The following is a 23,864-nucleotide window of genomic DNA, read 5'->3' on the forward strand; positions in this document are numbered from 1 at the left end:
TAAAGGGAACTCACTGGCGGATGAGGCAGCTAAGAAAGCTGCCGTAGGGCCGGGGCAGATGATGGCCCTAACTCAGCCAGGGGAAAGTCCGATGCGGCATCCGCAGGTAGACAATGTGGCCCACTTGGTGGAGCTGCAGAACACCGCAGGTGTGGCTGAAGTATCGGCGTGGATAAAACGGGGGGCGAGAAAAGAGGCGGGTACTGGATTGTGGCGCAGCATAGAAGGATTGTGTATAGCCCCAGCCAGTTACCTCCCGCTCTTGATCAAAGAAGCCCATGGCTTGGATCATGCCCATAGAACCGAAACAATCCGAAAAATCCGTCAGGAATGGTGGTCCCCATTTCTGGCCAGTATGGTGGACTATGCATTGAATAGATGTGAAGTGTGTATCAAGAACAATGTGCGAAAGAACTTCACTGCTCCGTTAGGACATATTCCCCCGCCGACAGGGCCATTCCGGCATATAATGATGGATTATGTAGACATGGGAGCAGACAACCGGAAAGAAGGGAAGCGCTACATTCTAGTAGTAGTAGACCACTTCAGCAGGTGGGTGGAAGCAACTGCAACTTCCAAGGAAGATGCAAGGACCGCGGCTAAATTTTTATGTCGCGAAGTCATTCCCCGGTTCGGTATTCCAGATTTTCTGAGTTCGGACAACGGTACCCACTTTGTGAATAACGTCATTGACAATGTGGCATCTGCCTTGGGGATAGATCATAAGCTAGGATGTGTGTATCATCCTCAATCCCAGGGCATGGTAGAACGAGTGAATGGTACCCTAGTTAATAAACTGGCAAAAATATGCGAGAGCTCTCGCCTGAACTGGGTACAGGCCTTACCACTGGCCTTGATGAAGATGCGTTCTCAGACCAATCGTATGACGCACTTGACTCCTCATGAAATGCTTACTGGGCGCCCAATGCCTATGGCATTCACCCGAGGTCCATACACAGGGCCGTCTTTGGCACAATTGGAGGACGAAATGCAGGATTATGTGCGAACCCTCACCAAAATCCATAGACATTTGTATTCACAGGTTCGTGAGGCAGTCCATGGAGAGAGCGAGGTACGGGAGGACGTGCGCCTAGTGGCACCGGGGGACCAGGTATACATTCGTGTTTTCAAGAGAAAGAGCCCCCTTGCGGGACGTCGGGAAGGACCATTCACCGTGGTCGCTGCAACCCCCACGGCTGTGAAAGTAGAGGGGAGGAATTACTGGTATCACTTGAACCACTGCAGCAGCGCCGAACCAGGTAAGGGACCGCTACTGCAAGACACAACCGACGAACAACCATCGACCTCAAGACTAGACAGTACAAGGAAGCCCACTGAGGCAGTGGTGTTCACTGATAGTGACAGTGATTCGGGTGCATCCCTGAGCCCTGCCTACAGCACTCGAGCCCAGAACAAGCGGCGAGCTGTGGAAAAACTCGATAGACTGTCTCAGTCTGATGCCAGTAGCCTCACCGTTCTCACGCCCCAAATAGAAGTGACGGGTGTAGTTATCTGCCCACAGGAAGTTGTAACCCCAGCAACGGAGGATTTTCTGTCTACATTCGCCACTCTCTGTCAGGACCTTGACGACACCGCTTTGCCTCTGAGCCTAATCAACTCAGATACGCTACAGTCTCTAGCAGCACAGTTGAACTTACCCGAGCTTACTCCTGAACGTCAGTCTCCGCATGAATCCTTGCGCACTCCCCTACCCCCGGTTCCGGAGGGGACCGGTGGAACAAGCTCCACAGAATAGTAGCACGTATGTGGGTAAACTGATTTTTACAGCAGGGCTAATAGTACTCTTTTTCTTTTTCTACGACCCAATGTTTAAAAGAAATGCCCTGGATTCCTATCATACATTACACCCACTAGCGACTGCTACTTCCCGCACAGCCCTCTATCCTCGTATTAGGCGTGTTCGATCCTGGACGGCCCCTGGCTCCACTATAGGTTCCCGTAGCTCGATGTGCGCGTTAGCTCTCCTTAGACTCGCCCATGAAGAGTCCCTGATTGGGAGAAGTCCCTATTTGGCCTCATTCACTTTCTCCCCAGCTCGGTCTGTGGAGATTCGCGTAGGACATCTTAGAATTACTGGTAGGGCACGGACGAGTAGGTGCTCCTTCGAGCTGCCCACGATTGGCCCCCTGTGGCTACCGTTCCTTTGCTCGGCTACGGCATGTTCTTACAATGATAGTACAGGGTCACCCTTCGCATCCCGGGCTCTCCACCCCCTCCTCATTTCCCCGATGTCAACTCCGCTCGCACATAAATTAATGAAATTACAATATTATTCAATCTCTACCGCTAACACTTCGCTCACGGAGGAGCAGAGTAACATGTACATGGCATGGATGGTCCACACTGCTCGATCTGTGACGGATCGCTCGTGTCTCGTATGTCATGATCGTAGCCTCACCCCCCATTTTATGCTGCCTATGGGGAACCTCAAAGAATGTCTCACCAACCCCTATTCTGTTGATTTTTTGTGTCCTACTGTGTGCCTCCTTGGGGCCCTTTCGGCTGATTTTGGCCCATCGTGGATGCACAATGCAAGCTCCTCATGCCTGTTTCACCCTGTAACCACTCAAGTGTCGACTTTTGTCCGCGTCCAACCATCTCTGCCCTCGTTCTTTCCCATCTGCCTCTGCTCCTCTGTTGGCGTATATCCTGTGGGAAATATGTCTGCCCGATGTAATGTCTCCCTATTCGCTAATGATTTGCAAATTGAAACCCCCTCTGTTTGTGATTCACCCCCATGCACCCCCAACGTGGTAATTCCCCTACCTGATCTTAGTGGTGGTACTGTTCCCCTTGCGGATGTGTTCTGGTTTTGCGGGGGCCAACGTGTACGCCAGACCTTGCCTGCGGAGTGGCAGGGATGCTGCGCCCCGGTTAGGTTGGATGGTAAGACCCGTGTTTTGTTGGTGGCTGACCGACCGTCATCCGGCCGGTCCCGTTCACGCCGCGACGTGGCCCAATGGACTCAGTATGTCCGTGACGCTGATGCAGCGAACTATTCTGACTGGGCTGCTGATGAGACCGTCCATCTTGACTTTGGGGGTACCCCCATTGGCGTTCCTGCTCGCTACAGAGCCATGGAGGCCGTTGGCAGTGGTGTAGCGTCTATTTTGCTCCCGGCCGTGCAGATCAACCGCAACGTGGCATGGATTAATTACATGTGGTACAACGAGCAACGCTTCATTAACTACTCACTGAGTGCTCTCGGACTGGTCCGTGATCAGCTCCATGCCACTTCCCTCATGGCTGCTCAGAACCGTTTTGTCCTGGACCAGATGCGGGCCCCGGAGGAAGGTGTCTGTACAATGATTGGTCCCGAGTGCTGTGCTGCAATCCCTTTGCACACTGGTTCTGAGGGAGCCCTCTCCAAGGTCCTGGGCCAACTACAAGCCCTCCAGACGGAGCAAGCGGCTAACTCCGGCTTTGGGTCTAGTCTCCGCCTCCCGCCGTGGCTCTCCTGGTTTCTTTCTGGAGATTGGACTGCTACCCTGACCCGCTTGGGAGCGTCCCTGTTCGTCCTCCTTCTCCTTATGGCTCTGGTGGCCTGCTGTGTGATCCCCTGCGCACGGCGGATGGTGATGTCCTCAGCCTCCTTTTCTGGCCAGTACGTTGTTAAGGGTGAGGCGTTACCGCCTCAACGGGGGGTGGTGATTGAGACCATGCGACGGGGGTCAATGAGCAGCGACAGCAGCGACAGACAGGGGTCAATGAGCAGTGACAGCAGCAACACCAGCGTCTACGAGAACATGAGACAGGACATGAGCCAGGACTGATGGGAAAGGGGGCGCAAGGACCCGTTTGTACAAGGTAGTGGCAAGGTAATGGGCCTATCCGAGACAAACGGGACCTATTGGTGTTTTCTATATGTTCATTTGTGTTGCAGATCTACTGAACCCTGAGGGGTGAGAAGAAGATGTGATGATCCATACCCTGGGTGTAAGTGCTAGCCTAACCTCTCCCCAAAGGGTGGTTCTCTACAGTACGTAAAGTGCTTGAGCCGAAGACAACTGGAATACAGAGGGATACTGCCGATAGAGACTGTTATGCCAAGTGTTATAAAATGTGTATGTATGTATGACATGTAATGTGATGGGCAAAAAAGTGTGACGCAATCAGGCACAGAAAAGTATAATGGTGCTGCTGAGCACATGGTGCTGGCAGGGTGGGAATTTTTCCTCGTAAGAGGTTTTTTCGCCCACCCCTGACTGCGAAAGACTGGGGTTTGGTTTTTGAGGGGAAGCAAGAATCTGCAGGTCCCGACAAATACAAAACTGTGGGCTGACAGGCCTAGTTGAGAAAGATAGGGACGTGTAGATCAAGTAGTTAGTTACTGTAGTGTACTCATACGTATGGCAGTAGTAGTAGTAATAAATGATTAGAGGAACTCAGTTAATCTTATAATCGATGTAGGCAAACAAACGTATAATCAAGGTAGTTAAATTCGAAATGAGATATATATATACATAGTTAAAAGGAGAAGTAAGTTAAGGGTTAAGAGTTATGGCTAGGTACATCTACACATGTCCGGCGCAAAGTGGATGTATGGGGGTCCTAAGGCCCATTCTCCAGCTGCCAATCTACTATGAGACCCCAGGGCGCACAACACTAGCACGTCTCCCACCAGGTCTACAAAACCTCCTCAGCTCCTGTTCGGATCAGGGTTGCGTAGAAGTGGTTAATGTAAGGGACCCATTGGATTACGGGGACGACAGGCGCAGGGATTATGGCCTTGTTAGAGTAATCCTCCGACAGCTAGCGGGGGACGGCCATGGGGTGCGGCAGAACCAGTTCCTCCACAGATACCCACTTAATTAAGGTAGTGTATGAGGCTTCACAGCCTCAGAGGGGGAAATGTTGTGGATAAAAAAGGTCATAAAATAAACATAAGGGAGAAGAAGGAAAAACGGGCACCTTGACACGTAGAAGCGGGATTAGGCGGACATTGACAGATTGGAATTACGAGCAATTTAAGATCAGTAATAGTCAAAAAAGTCAAAAAGAAGTGTACGAGCTAAGGAGTGCTAAAAACACACACACACACACACACACACACACACACACACACACACACACTCGTACAGTCAAGGGCGGGCAAGTAGACACAACATACATACACACACACTCTCTCTTCCTCATACACACACATGAATAACTTTAATAATATCTTATAGTAATAGAGAAACTCTATAAAAAACAGAATAGTAGGATATGCAGGACAGTAGAACTGTAATGATATTAAGAAGTTGGAAGTACAGTAAACCGCTTTTCAAGTAGTATAAATATATATAAAATAAGAAATATAGTGCAAATATGAAAATAAATTATAAATGAGAAGTACGGGAAAAAAAGGAAAATATAACTTACTCATGATTCAGATGGTGAAGATTCTCGTCTCGCAAGGAAAGCCTTAATTTTTAGAGAACCATGAAGAAAGCCAGTTATAAGGGTGGCTGCCCCCCCCCCCCCCCCCCCTCGAGATAACGATAAGACCAAGGTCCCTCCCGGTTGTTTAGTCGTCTTGCTTACGTCATTTTTATTACCTAGGGAAATGGGAATCATGGTTTCTGAAGACCTGGGTAAGGGAGAACCCTGGTTTTTGAAGACCTAGGTAAAAGAGAACCCTGGTTTTTGAAAACCTAGGTAAATAGAAACACTGGGTTTTTGTTTCCTGGGTTGTTGGAAATGCCTGAGTTCTGATTTTATGTGTAAAGTAAAACCCCGGGTTTCAATTCTATGGGTAAGTGAAATAGGCCTTTTCTGGAAACCTATGGGTTATCTAGTGTGTAAATACAGTATAAATACTGGAGCTTAAGCTCAGGGTAGGGGGGATCACTTCTGAGAATTCTCATCGGTGTGGATCTCGTGTGGTGGAATGGAACAATAAAGCTGGACCCTTGCTTCTTCTCACTCACGGCTGGTGTATTTTTTCTATCTCCAACTGGTCTCAGAGGTAGATGTGAGTATTGGCTTCTAAATTGAATTTTAAATGTTTTTGGGTAATAGGCTAAATTCGAGCTAACAGCTCCTGATTGCATAATCATTTAACACAGTCTTTATTGACTACTGCTCTGTAGATTTATGTCCGATTTTAGATTAACTGATGTATATCGCACTCTTCATCCCACTATGAGGCAGTACACCTTCTATTTTTACACACATGAAAGTTACTCTAGACTGGATTATATTCTCATATCTTCTGCTTCATATTCAGAAATACACAGTGTTGTAATTATGTCCTCTATATCTGACCACAGTGTAGTCTCAGCTAAAATCTCTTTTGTGTCTGTACCAATCAAGGCTGCATTTTAACAATACTCTGTGGTTTATAGAGGTGAATACCGGTTCAGGGGATAATCCTCGCTTTCTCTGGGATGCTGTAAAGTGTTGCAGACGGGATTCTTCTACCTCATTTGCATCTCACCTAAATAAAACTAGATTAAACGCAATATGTACTCTTGAGACAAAATTAAAGAGGCTAGAGTGTCTTCAACAGAGTTCATATTCTGAGAATGTCCAGTAAAGAAATAATAGTGACACATGTAGAACTCAGTCAGAGGCCGACTTACCATTAGGCAAACGTTGGCAATTGCTACCAAGGGCCCCCAAAACACTGCATAAACTTGTACTTAAGAAAGTTTTAGTTTTACTTTTCTCTAATTAATAATGTTTTTCTAAAAATCCATACGCTAAAATGCCATCAGAATGCTGAATTTATGAGTGTATCAACGCTCGTGCATACAGCGGCGACGTCACGTGTAGTGTACAGACAGAGTAAAAATGAAGTGAAGCAGCGCTGCTGAAAAAAGAAGAAAGTAGGAGGAAAGCAAACAGTTTTTTATCAAAGCCTGTAAAGTGTTTTAAATTAACAGATTGTGCCTTTTGTGTGAAGACAAGGCTCTAGCATTACAGCCAAAGAACAGCAAGGCTGGGACAGGCAGCAGGGTTCGTTCTCTCTCTGTCTCTGTCTCTGTCTCTGTCTCTGTCTCTCTCTCTCTCTCTCTCTCTCTCTCTCTCTCTCTCTCTCTCTCTCTCTCTCTGTCTCCCTCCCTCTCTCTCTCTTATTTGAATAAGCTGCTGTCCTACTGTAGCATACAGCAACTTACTGTTTGCGCTTGGTTAGTGGTCATAGTGAAATAGACTTATTTATTAATATAGGCCTAATATCAAGATTAATTTCATAATGTTAATATTAGAAAATAAAATGCATTATTATTATTATTATTATTATTATTATTATTATTATTATTATTATTATTATTATCATCATTATTATGTTATAGTAGTGATAGTAGTAGTAGTAGTGGTCTATTTTTGGGGGGTTAAATGATGAGATGTGGATTCATGTTAGTGCTAAAATAAAAAGTTTCAGTCCTGATTGAGGAGTTGTACAGCTGATTGGGGCAGCTCTCCTACACTGCACCCAGATGATGCCCCCTGACTAGCTAACATGCTGTCTTGATTGTTTTATATTCTTTGTCACGCTGTTCTTCTGTTTCTGTTTGCCTATTTTACAAATATGACTTGATATCTGTTCAGTGCTACTTCATATAAGTATGCTTAAATAGCATTTATGTTTCTGTATTGTTATATTTTTATGCTAGTAAGTGGTGTTAAAAATTGGTCTAACCATCAATGAACCGGGGTGTTATGATGTGGCATGTTGTGGGCCGGGTGTGGTGGTCCGCTAAGGGCCAGAAACTCTAGGGCCACATTTTGGTCCCAGTTCACCCCTGATTATTGCTATTAATGCTGAATAACAACATGTGCTGAAAATGTAAATGTCGATGTTAAAACACTGAAATGAGGGCCCCATTTCTACATTTTGCCTAGGGTCCCTAAATCACTAAATCTGCCCTTGAACTCAATTCTTTGTTACACCATAGAGCTGAGTTTCTGATGCAAAAAATGAGGAGAATCTATTACTTCAATGGGGCTAAGCCAAGTCATCTCCTAGCTCTTAGGCTGAAGAACAGTGAAAAATATTCAAATATTATGGCAATTCAAACTCCCAATGGCTTGATAAGTGAACCCAAAGGAATTAATATAGAATTTAAATCTTCTTATTAGAAATTATGTAAATCTGATTTGGCTTTTTGTGAGATGGCATGTGATGACTTTCTTCAGGCTCTCACTCTTCCATATCTATCTGATGATGATAGAGAGAATGTGCACTTCTGAATGTTCCAATTTCATTAGAAGAATGAAAGAAAGCTCTTATAGCCATGAAGAAGGGGAAGTCATTGGTATGGGATCGAATCCCTCCAGAATTATATCTTACTTTTTGGGAAGAGTTGTGGTTGTTAAATACAATTAATCACTCTATTCGAGAGAGTTCTTTCAATTATAGTGCTAGTATGGTCATTATTACTCTGCTGCCTAAGCCTGACAAGGAATTGACTCAATGTTGGAATCACAGACCATTGTCTCTTTTAAATAGTGACATCAACTTCTATGCTAAAGTTCTAGCTTTCCGTTTAGATATCTTTATGACCAAGTTGGTGCACAGTAGTGTTCGGTCGAGTCCACTTTTGTCAAGTTCGAGTTGAGACCAAGTCCTTAACCAGTCGAGTCCAAGTCCAAAAAGAGCCGAGCTAGACTTAAGTCCGAGTCCTCAATGGCCGGGTCTGAGTCGAGTCCGGCCGAGTCCAGAAAGTAATTAAATTGAAAAAATATTTGAAATTGCAATTCTCAACGCTCATCACTGAACTGTTAAATTAATATTTGAATCTTCACAAACCAATGGCAACATAAATGTAACAAAAAATAGAGCTCTCCCAAGACCTTCACAACCTTATTGTTGCAAAACATATTGATGGAAACAGATACAGACATATTTCAAAACTTCTGAGTCTTTCAGTAAGCACCATAGGGGCCGTTATCCACAAGTGGAAGCAGCATCACTCCGTCATCAACCGGCCATGCACAGGAGCTCCTCAGAAGGTTTCTGACCAGAACAGTCAACAGAAGAGTAGCCCAAGAGCCAAGAACCACTCGGAAAGAGCTCCAGAAACACTTGGCGGCAGCAGGTACCATCGTCACAGAGAAAACAATAGGCTATGCCACAAGACACCACAAGACACCATTACTAAAGAAAAGGCATGTTGAAGCTTGGTTAAAGTTTGCTACGACTCATTTGGACAAGCCTATGAAATACTGGGAGAGTGTAGTCTGGTCAGACGAGAGCAAAAATGTACTTTTTGGCTGTCATACTACACACCATGTTTGGAGAAGAAATGGCACTGCACATCACCCTAAAAACACTACACCAACAGTGAAGTTTGGAGGTGGAAGCATCATGGGGTGGGCTGTTTTTCAACGCATGGTACCGGCAGACTTCATATAATTGAAGGAACGATGAATGGAGCCCTTTACCGGGAGATTCTTGAGCAGAATGATGAAGATGAGACGTGGGTGGAGCTTCCAGCAGGACAACGATCCAAAGCATACAGCAAAGGAAACTCTCAATTGGTTTCAGTGAAAACAAAACAAGGTGTTAGAATGGCCCTGTCAATCACCTGACTCGAATCCAGTTGAACAAGATTTAAAGACAATATGGTTAGAAGAATGGGACAAAAATCACACCTGAATACTGCGACCCATTAATTTCTGCATACAGGAAGCGTCTTGAAGCGTCCACTAAGTATTAAATCCATTTCAGTTAGCCTGTTCAATACTTTTTTCCTGCATCATTCCACTTTATTACACATAACTTTATTTATGGACTTGGATTTATGTTTGGATTTCTTTATATTTCTGAATTTCTTGAGTTAATAATGATGTCTGGTGAAAATTTCATGTGAATCGCATCATTGGAAATATATTTACTGAAAACGTTCAAGACTTCTTTACCCCCACTGTGTGTGTGTGGGGAGATTACATGGACCGTGGGTAGGTGGGGTGGAACTTAAAAAGGGTATCTTTTTACATTAACAATGTTTCCAAAAGAAAAAAAAGAAACTTCAACAAGCTCCAGGAAAACAGACACAACACCTCCATCAGAACCGCCTCAGAGTAAAACAACAAACTCTCCACCTGCATCATCCTCAACAACACTGGAACAAGATAAACAGCAAACACAGCAGCAAGGCTCTAGGTGCCAAAATTTTTAATCAGCAATGAAACAACACATCTTTTATTACATTTATTTACTGAATTATATCTCTGACAATGTCTGGATCTATAATAACTCATATTGTCACGACTTCCCCTCGAGCTAGCGCTGTAGCACGCAGCGTGTTCGGAAACCCGAAGTGCGAGCTCGAAGCGCGAGCCGATGCATGAGCTCTTAGCGAACGCACGCTTTTGGGGCTTCAGTGACATTGACTTTGTTTACTTTCTATATGTGCTTTTGTTATGGTTTTTGTCCTGTCTCCACCCCTGTATTGTCATTGGTTGTTTCCCATAGGTGTGACGACATTGTTTTCAGCTGTCTTGTGTTTCACCCCTGATTACATTTGTCATTTAACCCCCTTGTGTCTCTTTGCACCTTGAGTAGTATTTAGTGTTATCTCCTTACCAAGCGGTCGTTTCTTGTTTCTCGTTTTTATTCATGTTTATTGACCTGGTTTCTTGTTTCACGTTTCTGATTCTAGCCCTGCCCAGTTTATGCCTGTTTGTAGATCGCCTGACCCATTGCCTGTTATTTCGACCACACTACTGTCTCATGATTTGGATTTGTCTGCCTGACCTTCTGAAATAAAAATCTTTAACTGCACTTGCATCTGTCCTCACCTTCATAACATTTAAGACGTGACACATATAAAGTGCTGGATGGATGAAAATGTCCTCCAGCAAAATGAGAAAAAGACTGAAGCAATCCTGTTTGGTCCTTCACATTTGATAGAAAGTCTTAGCTGAAATCTGGGCCCCCTACAAGACCACATTCTTACCCAGGTCAAACATTTGGGGGTGATCTTCGATTCGGAAGTACAGTTTGACAAACAAATTCTGTTGTCAGAGCTAGTTTTCCAGCTTAGGGGACTTTTGCAAGTTAAAATATTTTCTCAAATTTAAAGATCGTGAGACTGTTATTCACACTTTTATTTCATTAAGGCTTGAGTACTGCAATGCCCTGTATGCTGGAATTAGCCTGTCTTCAATCTTGCGCTTGCAACTTGTACAGAACGCTGCAGCACGCTTTTTGACTGGGACCAAAAAGAGAGAGTACGTAAGACCCATCTTAGCCTCACTGCACTAGTTACCGGTGAAATACAGAATTGATTTCAAGATCCTATTGTTTGTTTTTAAAGTCTTGCATGGTCTCTCCCCATATATATTTCAGATCTCCTCAGCTTTCGCTCTTCCACACATTCGCTCAGATCCTCCTCTCAGTTGTTACTGGCCATTCCAAACTCACGATTACAAACCAAAGGTGATAGGGCCTTTTCTGTAATGGCACCGAGGCTTTGGAATAGCTTGCCCCTCTCTACCAGATCTTCTCCTACAATAAATTTATTTTAATCACCCTTTATATTAAACTCATTTCTTCACGCAGGCTTATCTATAATCTGCCCTGTCTAGCTGCTTATTCTCTGGTCTTAGTTATATCTGGTTTGTTTTCTTATAGTAATTGTTTGTTTATATATTTATGTTAATGACATTTTATGCTCTATTTTAATGTATTCCTTATTATCCATGATGTGCAGCACGTAGTTCAACATTTGTGTTGTTTTAAATGTGCTATATAAATTAATTTGACTTTGAGTCATATAAAGTGTAATAGAAAAGTTCTTTTCCTGTAACTTGTAACTGTCACTTCTTCATTCTGGTCTTAGCTGTAAATAGATGCATGTGAATTTCACACCTTTTTCTGCTCTCCCTCTGTCAGAGACCATCTTCACTTCCTGCTTTACACCTTATTTAAACTGATCAACTTAAAGAAATTCTGTAGAATTACTCTCTGCAAGTGGTCTTTATTTTCAGATGTAGTTGTAACATGGTGTCTAACCACAGCTGTTTAACTGCAAGTAGCTCTCTGAGATAAAAAAAAAATAAAAATGCACACATGATCACAAGATAGTGTAACACACACGTAGTAGTTAGGATCTGGGCTGAGAAACAAGAGATTAGGATTTTGAGTCCAGCTGATGATGATCCACTACTGACCCTGTGTGTTTAAGTAAAACTCTTAATGACAAACTGGACAATTCCTTCAACCTCATGACTTGTTTTTTGCTCTCACCATCAGCTGTGAGCTTTATATTAACAGACGTGAACCTTTCCTAATAAACCAACACTAAAATATGGTGCAGTCCTGAATAAATTAAATATAAACAAACAAATAAACAAACAAACAATTATCTGCTTGTTGCATGTACCAATTCTCAAATTATCCCAAAACGTATTTTCCATATGAACTAATAATATGGACATTTAATTGAATAATTTAATTTCCATATTCATTAATAATCATTCATTCTTATTAATACAGTACATGTTATTATTAACTGTAAATGTTATGTTTACAGGCTGTGAGCTGGTGAAGAAGACAGGGGTAGAGGGTGTGACTGGGTTCACAGGAGAGTCTGTAGTTCTGCCCTGCGTCTGCACTGACCTACAGGACAAACCAAAGTCTGTAAAATGGGAGTTTAATAGAAGAAATCACATTCAGGAAATTTACCCTGAACAGACTGGACGTCACAGAAACAGAGTCAAACTGGTCAGTAACAACGCTCCAGGAAACCTCTCTATACTCATATCAGACCTGACTGAAGAGGACCAGGGACTCTACAGATGTTCTGTACAGGATGATAGAAGAGATGTCAGATTATCTGTTAAAGGTACATGTTTTCATTAATGACTGTGAGCATGCTTTACTCCAGTGTCATGTGCCATATTACTAACAGTGATAAAAACAGTCATTAGTTTTAATAAGTTTTGTGTTTTCTGTAGGAAGAACAGAAACTTCAACACACTCGAGGAAAACAGACACAACACCTCCATCAGAACCGCCTCAGAGTAAAACAGCAAACTCTCCACCTGCATCATCCTCAACAACACTGGAACAAGATAAACAGCAAACACACAGCAGCCTCCCTCCAGGTGCCAAAACTTTTCATCAGCAATGAAAAAATACTGTATTATTACATTTTGTCTTGTTTTATTACACAGTTTTCTGCATTCGTGTGGCTTTGCTGCTGCTGACACTCAGTGTAATGGCATTTATTTGTTGGGGATGCAGAAGCACAACACACACACACACACACACACACACACACACACACACACACACACACACACACACACACACACACACACACAGCATAGTTTTTTAAAGGTTACCTGATGCAATTTCATGTCTAGATTAAATCCTTGGTTATTTAACTCGCTATGTTGGCTCCAAATCAGATTTGGAGATTAAATGAAGAATTTGTGATCAGACTCACACATTTACATGAACATGGGTTTACATGAACTTAACCACATCATTCAATTCATGCTGAAAGAACTAAATGTTTTGTTTTACTCAGTATTGTTGTGTGTGAGTTCAAACAGCACAGCATGTCTCCTCACCTTACTAGAGAAACCACTTACAAACCACTAGAGGTGTGATTTCTGAGGTCTTTTCTCTTTAGGACGAAGATGTGGAGAGGACGTGATGACTGAAGGACATCAGGACTGTGAGGGAAAGCCGGAGGATCGGGTTAGTACACGTAAAATAACAGTTATTACAGATTACACACATGTAACACACATGCTCTCATTGAACAGTGAGTTATAGGAAAATAACTTCTGCTGCTTCTATCAGAACAACACATGGTGTAAAGAAAGAAGTCAGATTTGGAGATTTTTGTCGTCTTCACAGGATTTTACTTGCTTCTTAGAGTCAACACCAACAGCCACAGTATTGTCACTGTTTGTGTGTTATATGTGTAATTTTCATGTTCTGTCTTTCCACAGCCTGAACCTGACGTTGTCACTTTCTGTACTAAATAACACACGAACACAGCCGGAGCAGCACGAGTTCAGATCAACGCTGGAGAGAAAACTGAATATAGCAGCATCATAACAATCTAATCCAAAATAAATATAGACACGTTCTCAGATATTATAGAATAATGCTGAAAACATATATTAAATACACACCATGGCCTAGCGCAAGACTCACTCTGTTGGATTTTTTTTTATAAGTATCTGAAATTTTGCTATTTAAAAAATCAGATTCAGACATATAAATGTGTGTGTGTGTGTGTGTGTGTGTGTGTGTGTGTGTGTGTGTGTGTGTGGTGGTTCCAGATAATTGTGTTCTCTTCACCTTCATTTATATTAGCTAAGGGTATTGTTCTGCATTCACTTTGTCTATTAATCATTAAAAACTGCTGATGGATAATCTTGCAAATTATATTTTGAATGTATGTGTTATTTTATATCTTATGTGTACCATTCTTACGTATATGAGATTAAAACATAAATGCTCTAGGAGGCTTTTGCATAAATAGACTGCTATAGAAGTTCTTGTTTGTGACTTTTTTAAAACTTTGAGTAAGAATAAAAACGGAGGATTGTTGAATCTGCCTGAACTGAACGTGTATTTCTATTCTTTCCCCCAACACTCCTTACAATTTGTTCACTTTTTTCACAATTAGTTACATGCTTTTATTAATAATGCATTTACTGAAAAGTGATGTGCTTCATTTACATGATTCAAATGTGTACAGCATATTCACAGAATAAAATAATTACATCAACACAATTATTTGCAAAAGAATGTAAACTGAAAGAGTGAAATTGTGTTGGTGTAATATATATTTTGTTCATGCAGGAATGAAGAAATCATTTGAAATGTGGATCACTTTTTTCAGTGCTTGATTGATGTTGTACTTGCATATGTGAGTCTATATGTGTAGTGAAAATACATACTTATACCACAGTGCTGTAGAATCCTCGATTCTGATTGGCTGACAGACGTTCTGAGGCGTGCAATTATTTTTCAGTAAATGCACAGCTAAAGTAGTTCCAGTCAGATCTTGACCGCATTACAGTTCCATATCACTTCGCCAAGTTCACTGAAGTAACGGAAAAGTTAGCCTACTGTCCACCGCAGCACACACATTTAACAACAAACAAAATGACAGAAAATATCGATTCTCCACAAATAAGTAATAATTGATGACGAACCATTGAATTATTGTAAAAATAATGTGCACCGGAGGTGGTAATACGACCACGAGGCGAAGAGGAGGATTGAGCCATTGACATGCAGTTATTGGAGAGAGAGAGAGAGAGAGAGAGAGAGAATGAATGTGTGATTGCAGTGAGACAGAAAAGCCGGTGACCAAGTATCAAAATTTATTTATTTGTTATATTTTCTGCATTAATAATTAAAAAAAACTAACAAACCCTGTGGACAAGTAGGCTTATCGATATTTATTTATTTGTACTATTTTTATATAATCATGTCTCTCTCACTCGCTCTCTCTCTCTAACTCTCTCGCTCTCTCTCCCTTTCCAATAATTTCATATCAGTGCATCAATCCTCTGTTACTAGCTCTAAAATAATGTTTTGGAATTAGCAATGTAGGCTTGAGATGGGATGCGTAATAAATTAGTTCCACACACACGAGCGTTTTAAGGACAAAAACCTGACAAATTTCAATATTACTCCTTATATATTTATCTGAGGTAAATGTCACATTCTTATAATCACAGACAGTTTCATGTAATGATGATGGAGTATACTGGAGCATTTCTGTTTCATTCCTGTAACACAGTGGTTCTCAACCCGGGGCGTGGAGAGATCGGAAGGAGGCGCAAATTGTTTTCAAGAGAATAAACACAGTCAGGACATCATTTGGGTTCTCTGTGTATTTTATTGCCTTTCAAATAAAATGTACATAAATGGAAAACCCCACTTTCCCTCTCCCTCTGCATTTTCTTTTTGCTTAGCCTGCCTTTTATCTTGTAGCTGTCGGTGCAGAGCAGTGTTGATAACTCGGCGACTTTTCAGACCTCATTAGTGACTTTTTTGCAAATAAATAAATAAATAAGCGCCTAACCACAAATCTAACAACTTTTTCGACAAACCTCAGCGACTTTCCAAATGTGTCCAGTTCTGTCCTGCAAGCACGAGGTGTTTCTTTCCCGCTGCACTCTCACCTCTCTCTGCGTCTGCTCTGTTCAGTGAGAGTCTGAGAGCCGGAGATTTAACAATGTCATGGATAACGAGACGCGCCCTTCATCCCGATTTACATCATTCTTACGTGAATGTTTTTAGAATGCACGATGAATGTAATGCAACATGTTTCCCATGTAACATAGTAAAAGTTATGAAAAGTCATTTAAAAAGTACAAAACCACAAAAGGAAAAGAATCTATCTATTACGGAGCCGCTAAAGGGGCATGGTGGTGGTGGTGGTGGTGGGAAAAATGGGATGGGAGGAAAAAAATTCAAAGCTTTTGCGTTCCCCCGAGAAACGTTTGCGTTGTCTCGCAAAGATAGCTTACCTGTTGTGTTCTCTCGAGAAACCTGTGTTCACGTCTCGTGACGTGCGGTGAGGTTGGTGGCTGGGGAGGCACTGACTCTTTCAAAGTCAGATTTACAAATATATGAATTCAACAGAGTAGCATAAATTCACCATTCACTTTTAGCCACATAACGCAAAATGACAGAGCTGGGGTTTGTTTGTCACATCCGTTGTCTCGTCTACTTCTACAGCAACAAATAGGGCTGCATTAATCTCCTTTTTTATATCATTTCTAATCACATCACTTATTGCTTCAGTTAAATCATTCTGAATACATGCAAGACGAATGTAATACAACATGTTTTTACATGTAAAATAGTACAAGTTATTACAGCCTAGTTCTCTTGTTCAACATAGTTATAGTGTTCAGAAACATTTTTGATCTTTCATGTTCCATACCTGTCTCTTATATAGTTTTATAAAAGTCATAAAAGTTATTTTAAAAAAACATTATAGTTATGAAGAGTAATTTAAATAAGTACAAAAACACAAAAGCAAAAAAATAAATATATCTATCAAAACAGATTATAGATTAAGTTATATTTATATTGATTTTATATAGAATAGATAATCATTATACCTGGTTTCCTCCATTGGTGGTGGTGGTGGTGGGGGGGGGGGGGGGGGGTTGCCACAAGCTACATGATAGGGGGCGCTTTCGTTACAAAAGGTTGAGAACCTCTGATTTAGAGCAATGTTTGTGAGGAGACGAAAGGGGAGGGAGGGTGGGAGGAGAGGGAAGGGGAGGGAGGGAGGGAGGAGCCGAAAGGGGAGGGAGGGAGTAAGGGAGCAGAATGAAGGGGAGGGAGGGAGGAGAGGGAAGAGAGGGAAGGGGAGGGAGGGAGGGAGGAGATGAAAGGGGAGGGAGGGAGTAAGGGAGGAGACGGAAGGGGAGGGAGTGAGGGAGGAGATGAAAGGGGAGGGAGGGAGGGAGGAGAGGGAAGAGGTGGGAGGGAGTGAGGGAGGAGAAGAAAGGGGAGGGAGGGAGTGAGGGAGGAGAGGGAAGAGGTGGGAGGGAGTGAGGGAGGAGAGGGAAGAGGGGGAAACGGAGGGAGGGAGGGAGGGAGGAGATGAAGGGGAAGGGAGGGAGGGAGTGAGGGAGGAGACGAAAGGGAAGGGGAGGGAGAGGGAGGGAGGGGGTGGAGGGGGAGCACAACAATACAATTCTTCTTAGGGCACCCATTTGGCCAGTAGCGGACCTGATTCTGCCTTAACATTACACTTGTCACAAACGGATGGAAAAATTCTGGAAACAGACGTCTCAAACAGGTTTGATGAAGTTTGACATCCTGTATCAGGTAAAAGAAACTTAATTTTGCATTTTAAAAAAATCATTTTAAAGTCTTAAATAATGTGCATCTGTGACGCCTACAAATGTATTGTCACAATTGTTGAGTTGTTTTGTGTATTGGCCTGTATAAAAGGAACAATTTGAATGTATTTTTGCAATGGATTTAAGTAGTATTTTTGAGGGTGCAATTGCTTGATTATGCCACAAGGGGGAGTGTTCATTTATGTGAGCGCTAGTAGGGCTGCGCGATGCTTCCGCTCCTCAGACAGAGAACAGCTTGCTGAGCAATCACAAGTAACATCTCCTGTGTCTGATTTTCCTCTACAAAACAGGACACAATATCTGTTCACGGGTTACTCATGCTTGAGGCCTGTAACAGAAATTTGGAGGCACCGCTGGGATCGGCATCTGACGAGAGTTGGTGCTGATCTTTTAACCAACAAACCAGGCAGACGTCGCAGGACCAGTACAGTGGAGTGGCAGGCGTGCAACTGGGGCGGCCACGAGGCGAAGAGGAGGATTGAGCCATTGACATGCAGATACTGTGTGTGTGTGAGTGTGTGTGTGTGTGTGTGTGTGTGTGTGTGTGTGTGTGTGTGTGTGTGAGAGAGTATCATTATTTATTTATTTATTTATTTATTCATTATATTTTCTGCAGTAATAAAAAAAACGAACAAACCCTGTGAACAAGTAGGCTTATCGATATTTATTTATTTATTTGTTTGTTCTATTTTTATATACTCATCTCTCTCTCTCTCTCTGTCTCTCTCTCTCTCTCTCTCTCTCTCTCTCTCTCTCTCGCTCTCCAATAACTTCAAGTAAATGGCGCTCAATAAAGCGGGGGGGGGGGGGGGGGGGGGGTCACAAATTGTTTTCAAGAATAAAAACAGACAGGGCATCATTTGGGTTCTCTGTATTTTATTGCTTTTCTAATAGAATGTGCAGAAATGAAAAACCCTGCTTTCCCTTTCCCTCTGTATTTTCTTTTTTCTGGGGAGAGGCGGAGCTTAGCCTGCCTTTTATCTTTTAGCTGTCAGTGCAGACCAGTGATGCTAACTTAGCGACTTTTCAGACCCCTTTAGTGACTTTATTGCAAAAAAAAAAACGCCTAACGACAAATCTAGCGACTTTTTGGTGGATCCGTGTGGCTCCGTGTAATTTGACTGAATTATACATAAATGTGCCACTGTGCAGTGACAAAAGAAAATCTTGTTCAGATTAGACAACAATATGAGGGTGGGGAAATTATTTTTGACTGAACTAATTGTTTGAAATTGTTTTTATTTGAACACACATTGTAAAGAAATCTTGGAATAATAGTTCTAAATGTTTTTGTTTTACATTTTTATAGATGGATAGCAAAATGCCTCCAGCACAAGAAGATTTGCCATTACATTCAAGAAACCACCTTCCTCCTACAATTTCATCTGGAACCTCAGCAAATCCAAAAGATGTTCATGCTTTAATACACAGGGTAAAGGGTGTAGAAGGTCTTTTGGCTGTGTTCATGGATAGCAGCATAATTCAGTCTACTCTGAAGATGGAATTTGTAAATGAGAATGCTGTAGATGATGCAGGAGTGTACAGAGAAGTTTACACTGCATTCTGGGATCAGTTCCTTGAACAATGTGAAGGGGAAGATGAGCGTGTTCCTAGACTGAGACCAGACTTCTGTGAAGCTGAATGGGAGGCAGTAGGAAGGATCTGGGTAAAAGGATTACTTGACCTTGGTGTACTGCCACTGAGGCTTTCCAGTGCTTTCATTTTAGCATGCATGCATGGAATTGACTCAGTCAGTGATGATGTCCTGATGTCATCTTTCCACAACTACCTCTCTCTGACTGAACGATCTGCCATTGCAAAGGCTCATCATCGCCCACTGGAGGAATGTGATGAAGAGGATTTGCTTTACCTCTTGAGAAGAAAGGGCTCTCATTGCACCCCTCCAAAAAACACCATGGAAGTTGCCATCCAAACGATGGCTCATAAAGCAATTCTTCAAGAGCCCAATAGAATAGAATATATATTCCTTGCGCAGAAACCCCCACCAGTACTCCATCCTTCGGTTGGCCGTACTTGCACCATCCAAATAGCTGTCAAGAGTTTCATCTGCATGATTGATGTAAAGGAAACGCTGATTCCCCCCTAACAACTCTTGGGCATCCTCCCAAACACTCCACCGCTTCAATATAGTAAATGCCTATTAGCTTTGGATCGCTACTAGTTGTGTATGCATTAATCCAGATAATCTTCCTCGAAAAGCCGTCAATGCAACCATTTATACAAATGCCATATGGTTTTAACTTATCGTATGAGTCCAAATGCCAAATCATGTTGGGTCCCTTAGAAAAGTAGTTGTGCCGTCTGAGACATCTGGCTCTCCTCACTGTAACTCCTGTAGGGTCCAGTTCCTTCAGCACCAAGCGCACATCCTCTTGTCTCACATACAGACCCTTCTCTCTGCATCTGGCGTACATCTATCGGTACCCATGAAGTTGCCGAGAGGACTGCAGCTGATTACGGATGCATGAAGGAAAAATCGGAAGTAAACAAACACTCTCGTGGCCGCGAGTACAGGGCGTTGCACAGCTCAGTGAAGCACTCTTCCTCACCATGTTATACATCTACCTCAACTACGAGCTCCAGCAACCAAATTCCTGAAGCCCCAACCAAAGAGCGGCCTGAGTGGAGGAAGAGCCAGAGTAAAGAGTCTAAACGTCCAGCATCCTGCTACTGCCACGCTGCCATCTTGGATTACTCAGTGACCACGAGAAGATTTGAACAGGCCGACGTTGGCAGCCGAGAGAGAAAGGAGTTATTGAAGACGGGGCACAGGAAGTCAAATGAAGCGCGTATCTCGGAATGGAAACCCCAAAAAATCTAGTTATATATTTATTAATTAGAAAACTTGGTTCAGGGTGGGTTTCTTTTTTTTTTCAGAAAACTGTTTTAGTGTATTTTTATTTTGCATTTTGGACAGTTTTTCCATCGCTCTAGTACTACAACACTACTACTGTTGATATAAAGAGAAGAAATATGTAAACTTGATCATTCAGATTTAAACAGTATTTGATTTTTGACAGCAAGGAGATCGGGTTTAACTGGTTAAGTAACTCTTTCTGTGCTGCAGCTATGGGGTTCCCGACGCTGCTGGTTCCCTGGGTGGTTCTACAGGAGCTGGACTTGTTAAAAAGCAGGAAACTGTCAAAGGCCAGCTGTGGAGTACATCTACACCTTCCTGAAGAACCAGGAGCCGCGTCTCTGGAGCCAGTCCATGCAGCAAGTGTCTCACGCTGCCTGTGAGCTGCTGATTTTGTGTGTTTGTGGGTTTTTTAATTTGTTCTTTGTATGAATGCATGCATCAGCTCACCAGGTGATGGCGCTGTTTGTTAACATTGTTTCAGGCAGGCTGAACGTGGAGGATAATGACGATCTGGTGCTGCAGTGCTGTCTCCAGTACAAGACATTGTATCCAGGGGGCACTATCATGCTGTGCACGTAAGCCATACGTTCAAGACTCAGAATTGTTCAGGCATCTTTAGGAGGACATCTTTGGGGGTCACATCTGGAATTATTTGCTAATCACGCGTTGAACAAAAGACCTTGTTTTTATCTTCTGATTTGCTCACAGTGGCCTGCTGGACACCTTTGGATATTTGATTAGTGCTTTTAACAATAAACAATGTCACAATACACAATAATCTGTTACGAGCATTTACATTTTTAATGAGCGAGAGAGAGGGAGAGTTATTAACTGTTTAATGTTTAATTGTTAATGGAATACGTAAAAATAAATAAATAAATAAATGAAATGGATTTGATTGAGGTATTAACACAACATATCTGGTGTAACTTTAGTAATAATATGGGACGTCACAAATGTTTTATTTAGCTCTGTTTATGTTTAAATAGCAGTCCTGATATCGGATAGTGCTGTTATAATTCATTATATTCTAAAAAGTCAAACAGTCCTGAAGCATATTATGAAGAAGAGTCCTGGGATAGTCTGATCTAAGTATGAGTCCAGCAGCAGTTCTTAGGTACAAATGTACAAAGGTGAGATTATCCACTGAGATTACCCTGAGGTTTAACTCTGAACTGTTTTTGGTTCTTTTTTGTTTTTGACTTTTTCTTTCATCGTTTCCATTATTTTATAGCAACGATAAGAACCTGTGCAGTAAAGCTCTGCTGAGCGGAGTCAAGGCCCTGATTAATGGGCGTTCCCTAAAGTGGTTCTCATCCTATTTATATAGGAGAACCTTTGCTGTGGAATTAGTGAGCTCTATTTCCTGCTCTCAGCCTATCTCATCTGGGGTTCCTCGAGGTTCTTGTCTTGGCCCTGTGCTGTTTTCTCTATATATGCTCCCTTTGGGATTAAACTCTCAAACACAGTGTAGCATATCATTGTTATGTAGACCATACCCAGTTATATCTGCCTCTGAAATGTAATGATTACTCCAAACTGTCATGTATCCGGAAACTCTGGACTCGAGTTCCCATCAGACACTGCACTGCACTAAATGTCACATGACCACCTGCACCTGATTCACGTGTCTGTTAATGAGCACTCTTGTGTGTATATATACACTGTGTGCACCGTTTCTCTGACTTTCGTTGTCTTAGACTTCCGTGTTCCATGTCACTGTGTTTTGTTTCATGCCATAGTGTTTTGTCTAGTTGTCTTAGTGTCTTTGGTTTGGTGTGTATTTGTTTAATAAACGTTCTTATCTGCGATTGCTTCCGAACCCATCCTTGATTCGTGACACAAACTTGCATCTCTGCTTGATTATTTGGATGAAATAAAGGTGTGGATGGCATCCCGTTTTTTGCATCTTAATGAGTCAAAATCTGAAATGGTGTTTTTTGGTCCATCAAAGTTAGCCAAACAGCTTTCTCTACATCTGGGCCCTTTAGCCACCAAAGTTAGGAATGTTAGGTGAGGAACCCTGGTGTGATTTTTGATTCTGAGCTGAAATGTGAAAAACAAATAAAGTTTCCAAGAATCCAAGAATTTCTTCCTTGGTTCCTCTGATTTTCTGTACACACCTGTCTTGTCTTTCCCCTGATTGGTTCTCATATGTAAGTTCTGTGTTTTCCCTCCTTAGTAGAATTTGTTTGTTTTGTACCCTTTCTAATTTTCTGGTGTTTGTTTGGTTTTTCTAATTATTTTTTTATTATTATTATTATTTTTAATCTTGTGAACAAACCTAATGAGCCCAATGAACCTAATTATCTGTAGACCAGCTGTAGTAGCAGCTTTATAGCACAAGATGTCGCTATTTAGCCGCTTAGCCATAGCTCACTTCCGTCTACTGGTGTGTGTTGACTCGGTCCATCAGGTTTCCTAGGGGTCATCTAACAATCTTCACTTGATATCATAAAGTATAGAAACATTAATGCGAGGAGAAACTTTACACATTCAAAACACTTAGATTAATTTATAATGCATTCATTTGTTTATTTAGGTAAAATTTCATCTAAAGAAAAGGCTACAAGCAAGCATTAAGAAAATGATGCCTAAGAAAGATAACAATGCTGATACTATGAAGTAAGATAAAACCACCACATGAGATAAAATATCTCTATTTTATTTTATTTTTTTAGAATAAATATTAATACTGCATATAAAAAGTAAATTGAGTCATGGAAAGAGTGATGAAATCACTCTTCAAAAATAAAAAATGAGACAGCGGTTGTTGTGGTTTCCTGATAATCACACTATATAACAGAGAGACACTCAGGAAGTGTGACAGTGTGTGTGTGTTGTCACTTTGAGGGACTGGTGTGTGTGCAGAAGAATCAGTAATGATGAAGTGCTTGTATCTTTTGTCTGCTGTGTTTCACGTCGCTGCAGGTGAGTGAAGTTATTTTCTATTTTCTATTACAGAAAGGAGAGAGAATATTATCCAGTTCTTAGTTCAGCTGCTTTGTGTTTAGTTCATGTGGTTTCTGTCCAGACTGGGTTTACAGTAGGCCGTAGTTCAGCCCTGTTCCTGAACAACCAAACTGTCCAAAGACAGCAGTAATCTTTATACACAAGGTAAACATACACGTCATGCCTTGTGTTATAATCTCCTTATTTAGACCTG

At 42.1% G+C, this 23,864-nt stretch overlaps 1 protein-coding gene across 1 annotated transcript in view; it reads left to right on the forward strand.

Moving 5' to 3' along the window:
• LOC108256982 (transcriptional protein SWT1) overlaps positions 1–22,778 on the forward strand; it is a 102,604-nt gene extending 79,826 nt beyond the window's left edge. The window contains exons 7-8 of the mRNA XM_053686779.1: positions 20,906–21,074; positions 21,180–22,778. Of these exons, the coding sequence (XP_053542754.1) occupies positions 20,906–21,074; positions 21,180–21,201 (191 nt within the window). The 3' untranslated portion in view covers positions 21,202–22,778. The remainder of the gene's footprint in view (positions 1–20,905; positions 21,075–21,179) is intronic.
• Positions 22,779–23,864: the final 1,086 nt, after the last annotated feature.

Source organism: Ictalurus punctatus, chromosome 2, assembly GCF_001660625.3.
Source record: "Ictalurus punctatus breed USDA103 chromosome 2, Coco_2.0, whole genome shotgun sequence".
Taxonomy (NCBI): domain Eukaryota; kingdom Metazoa; phylum Chordata; class Actinopteri; order Siluriformes; family Ictaluridae; genus Ictalurus; species Ictalurus punctatus.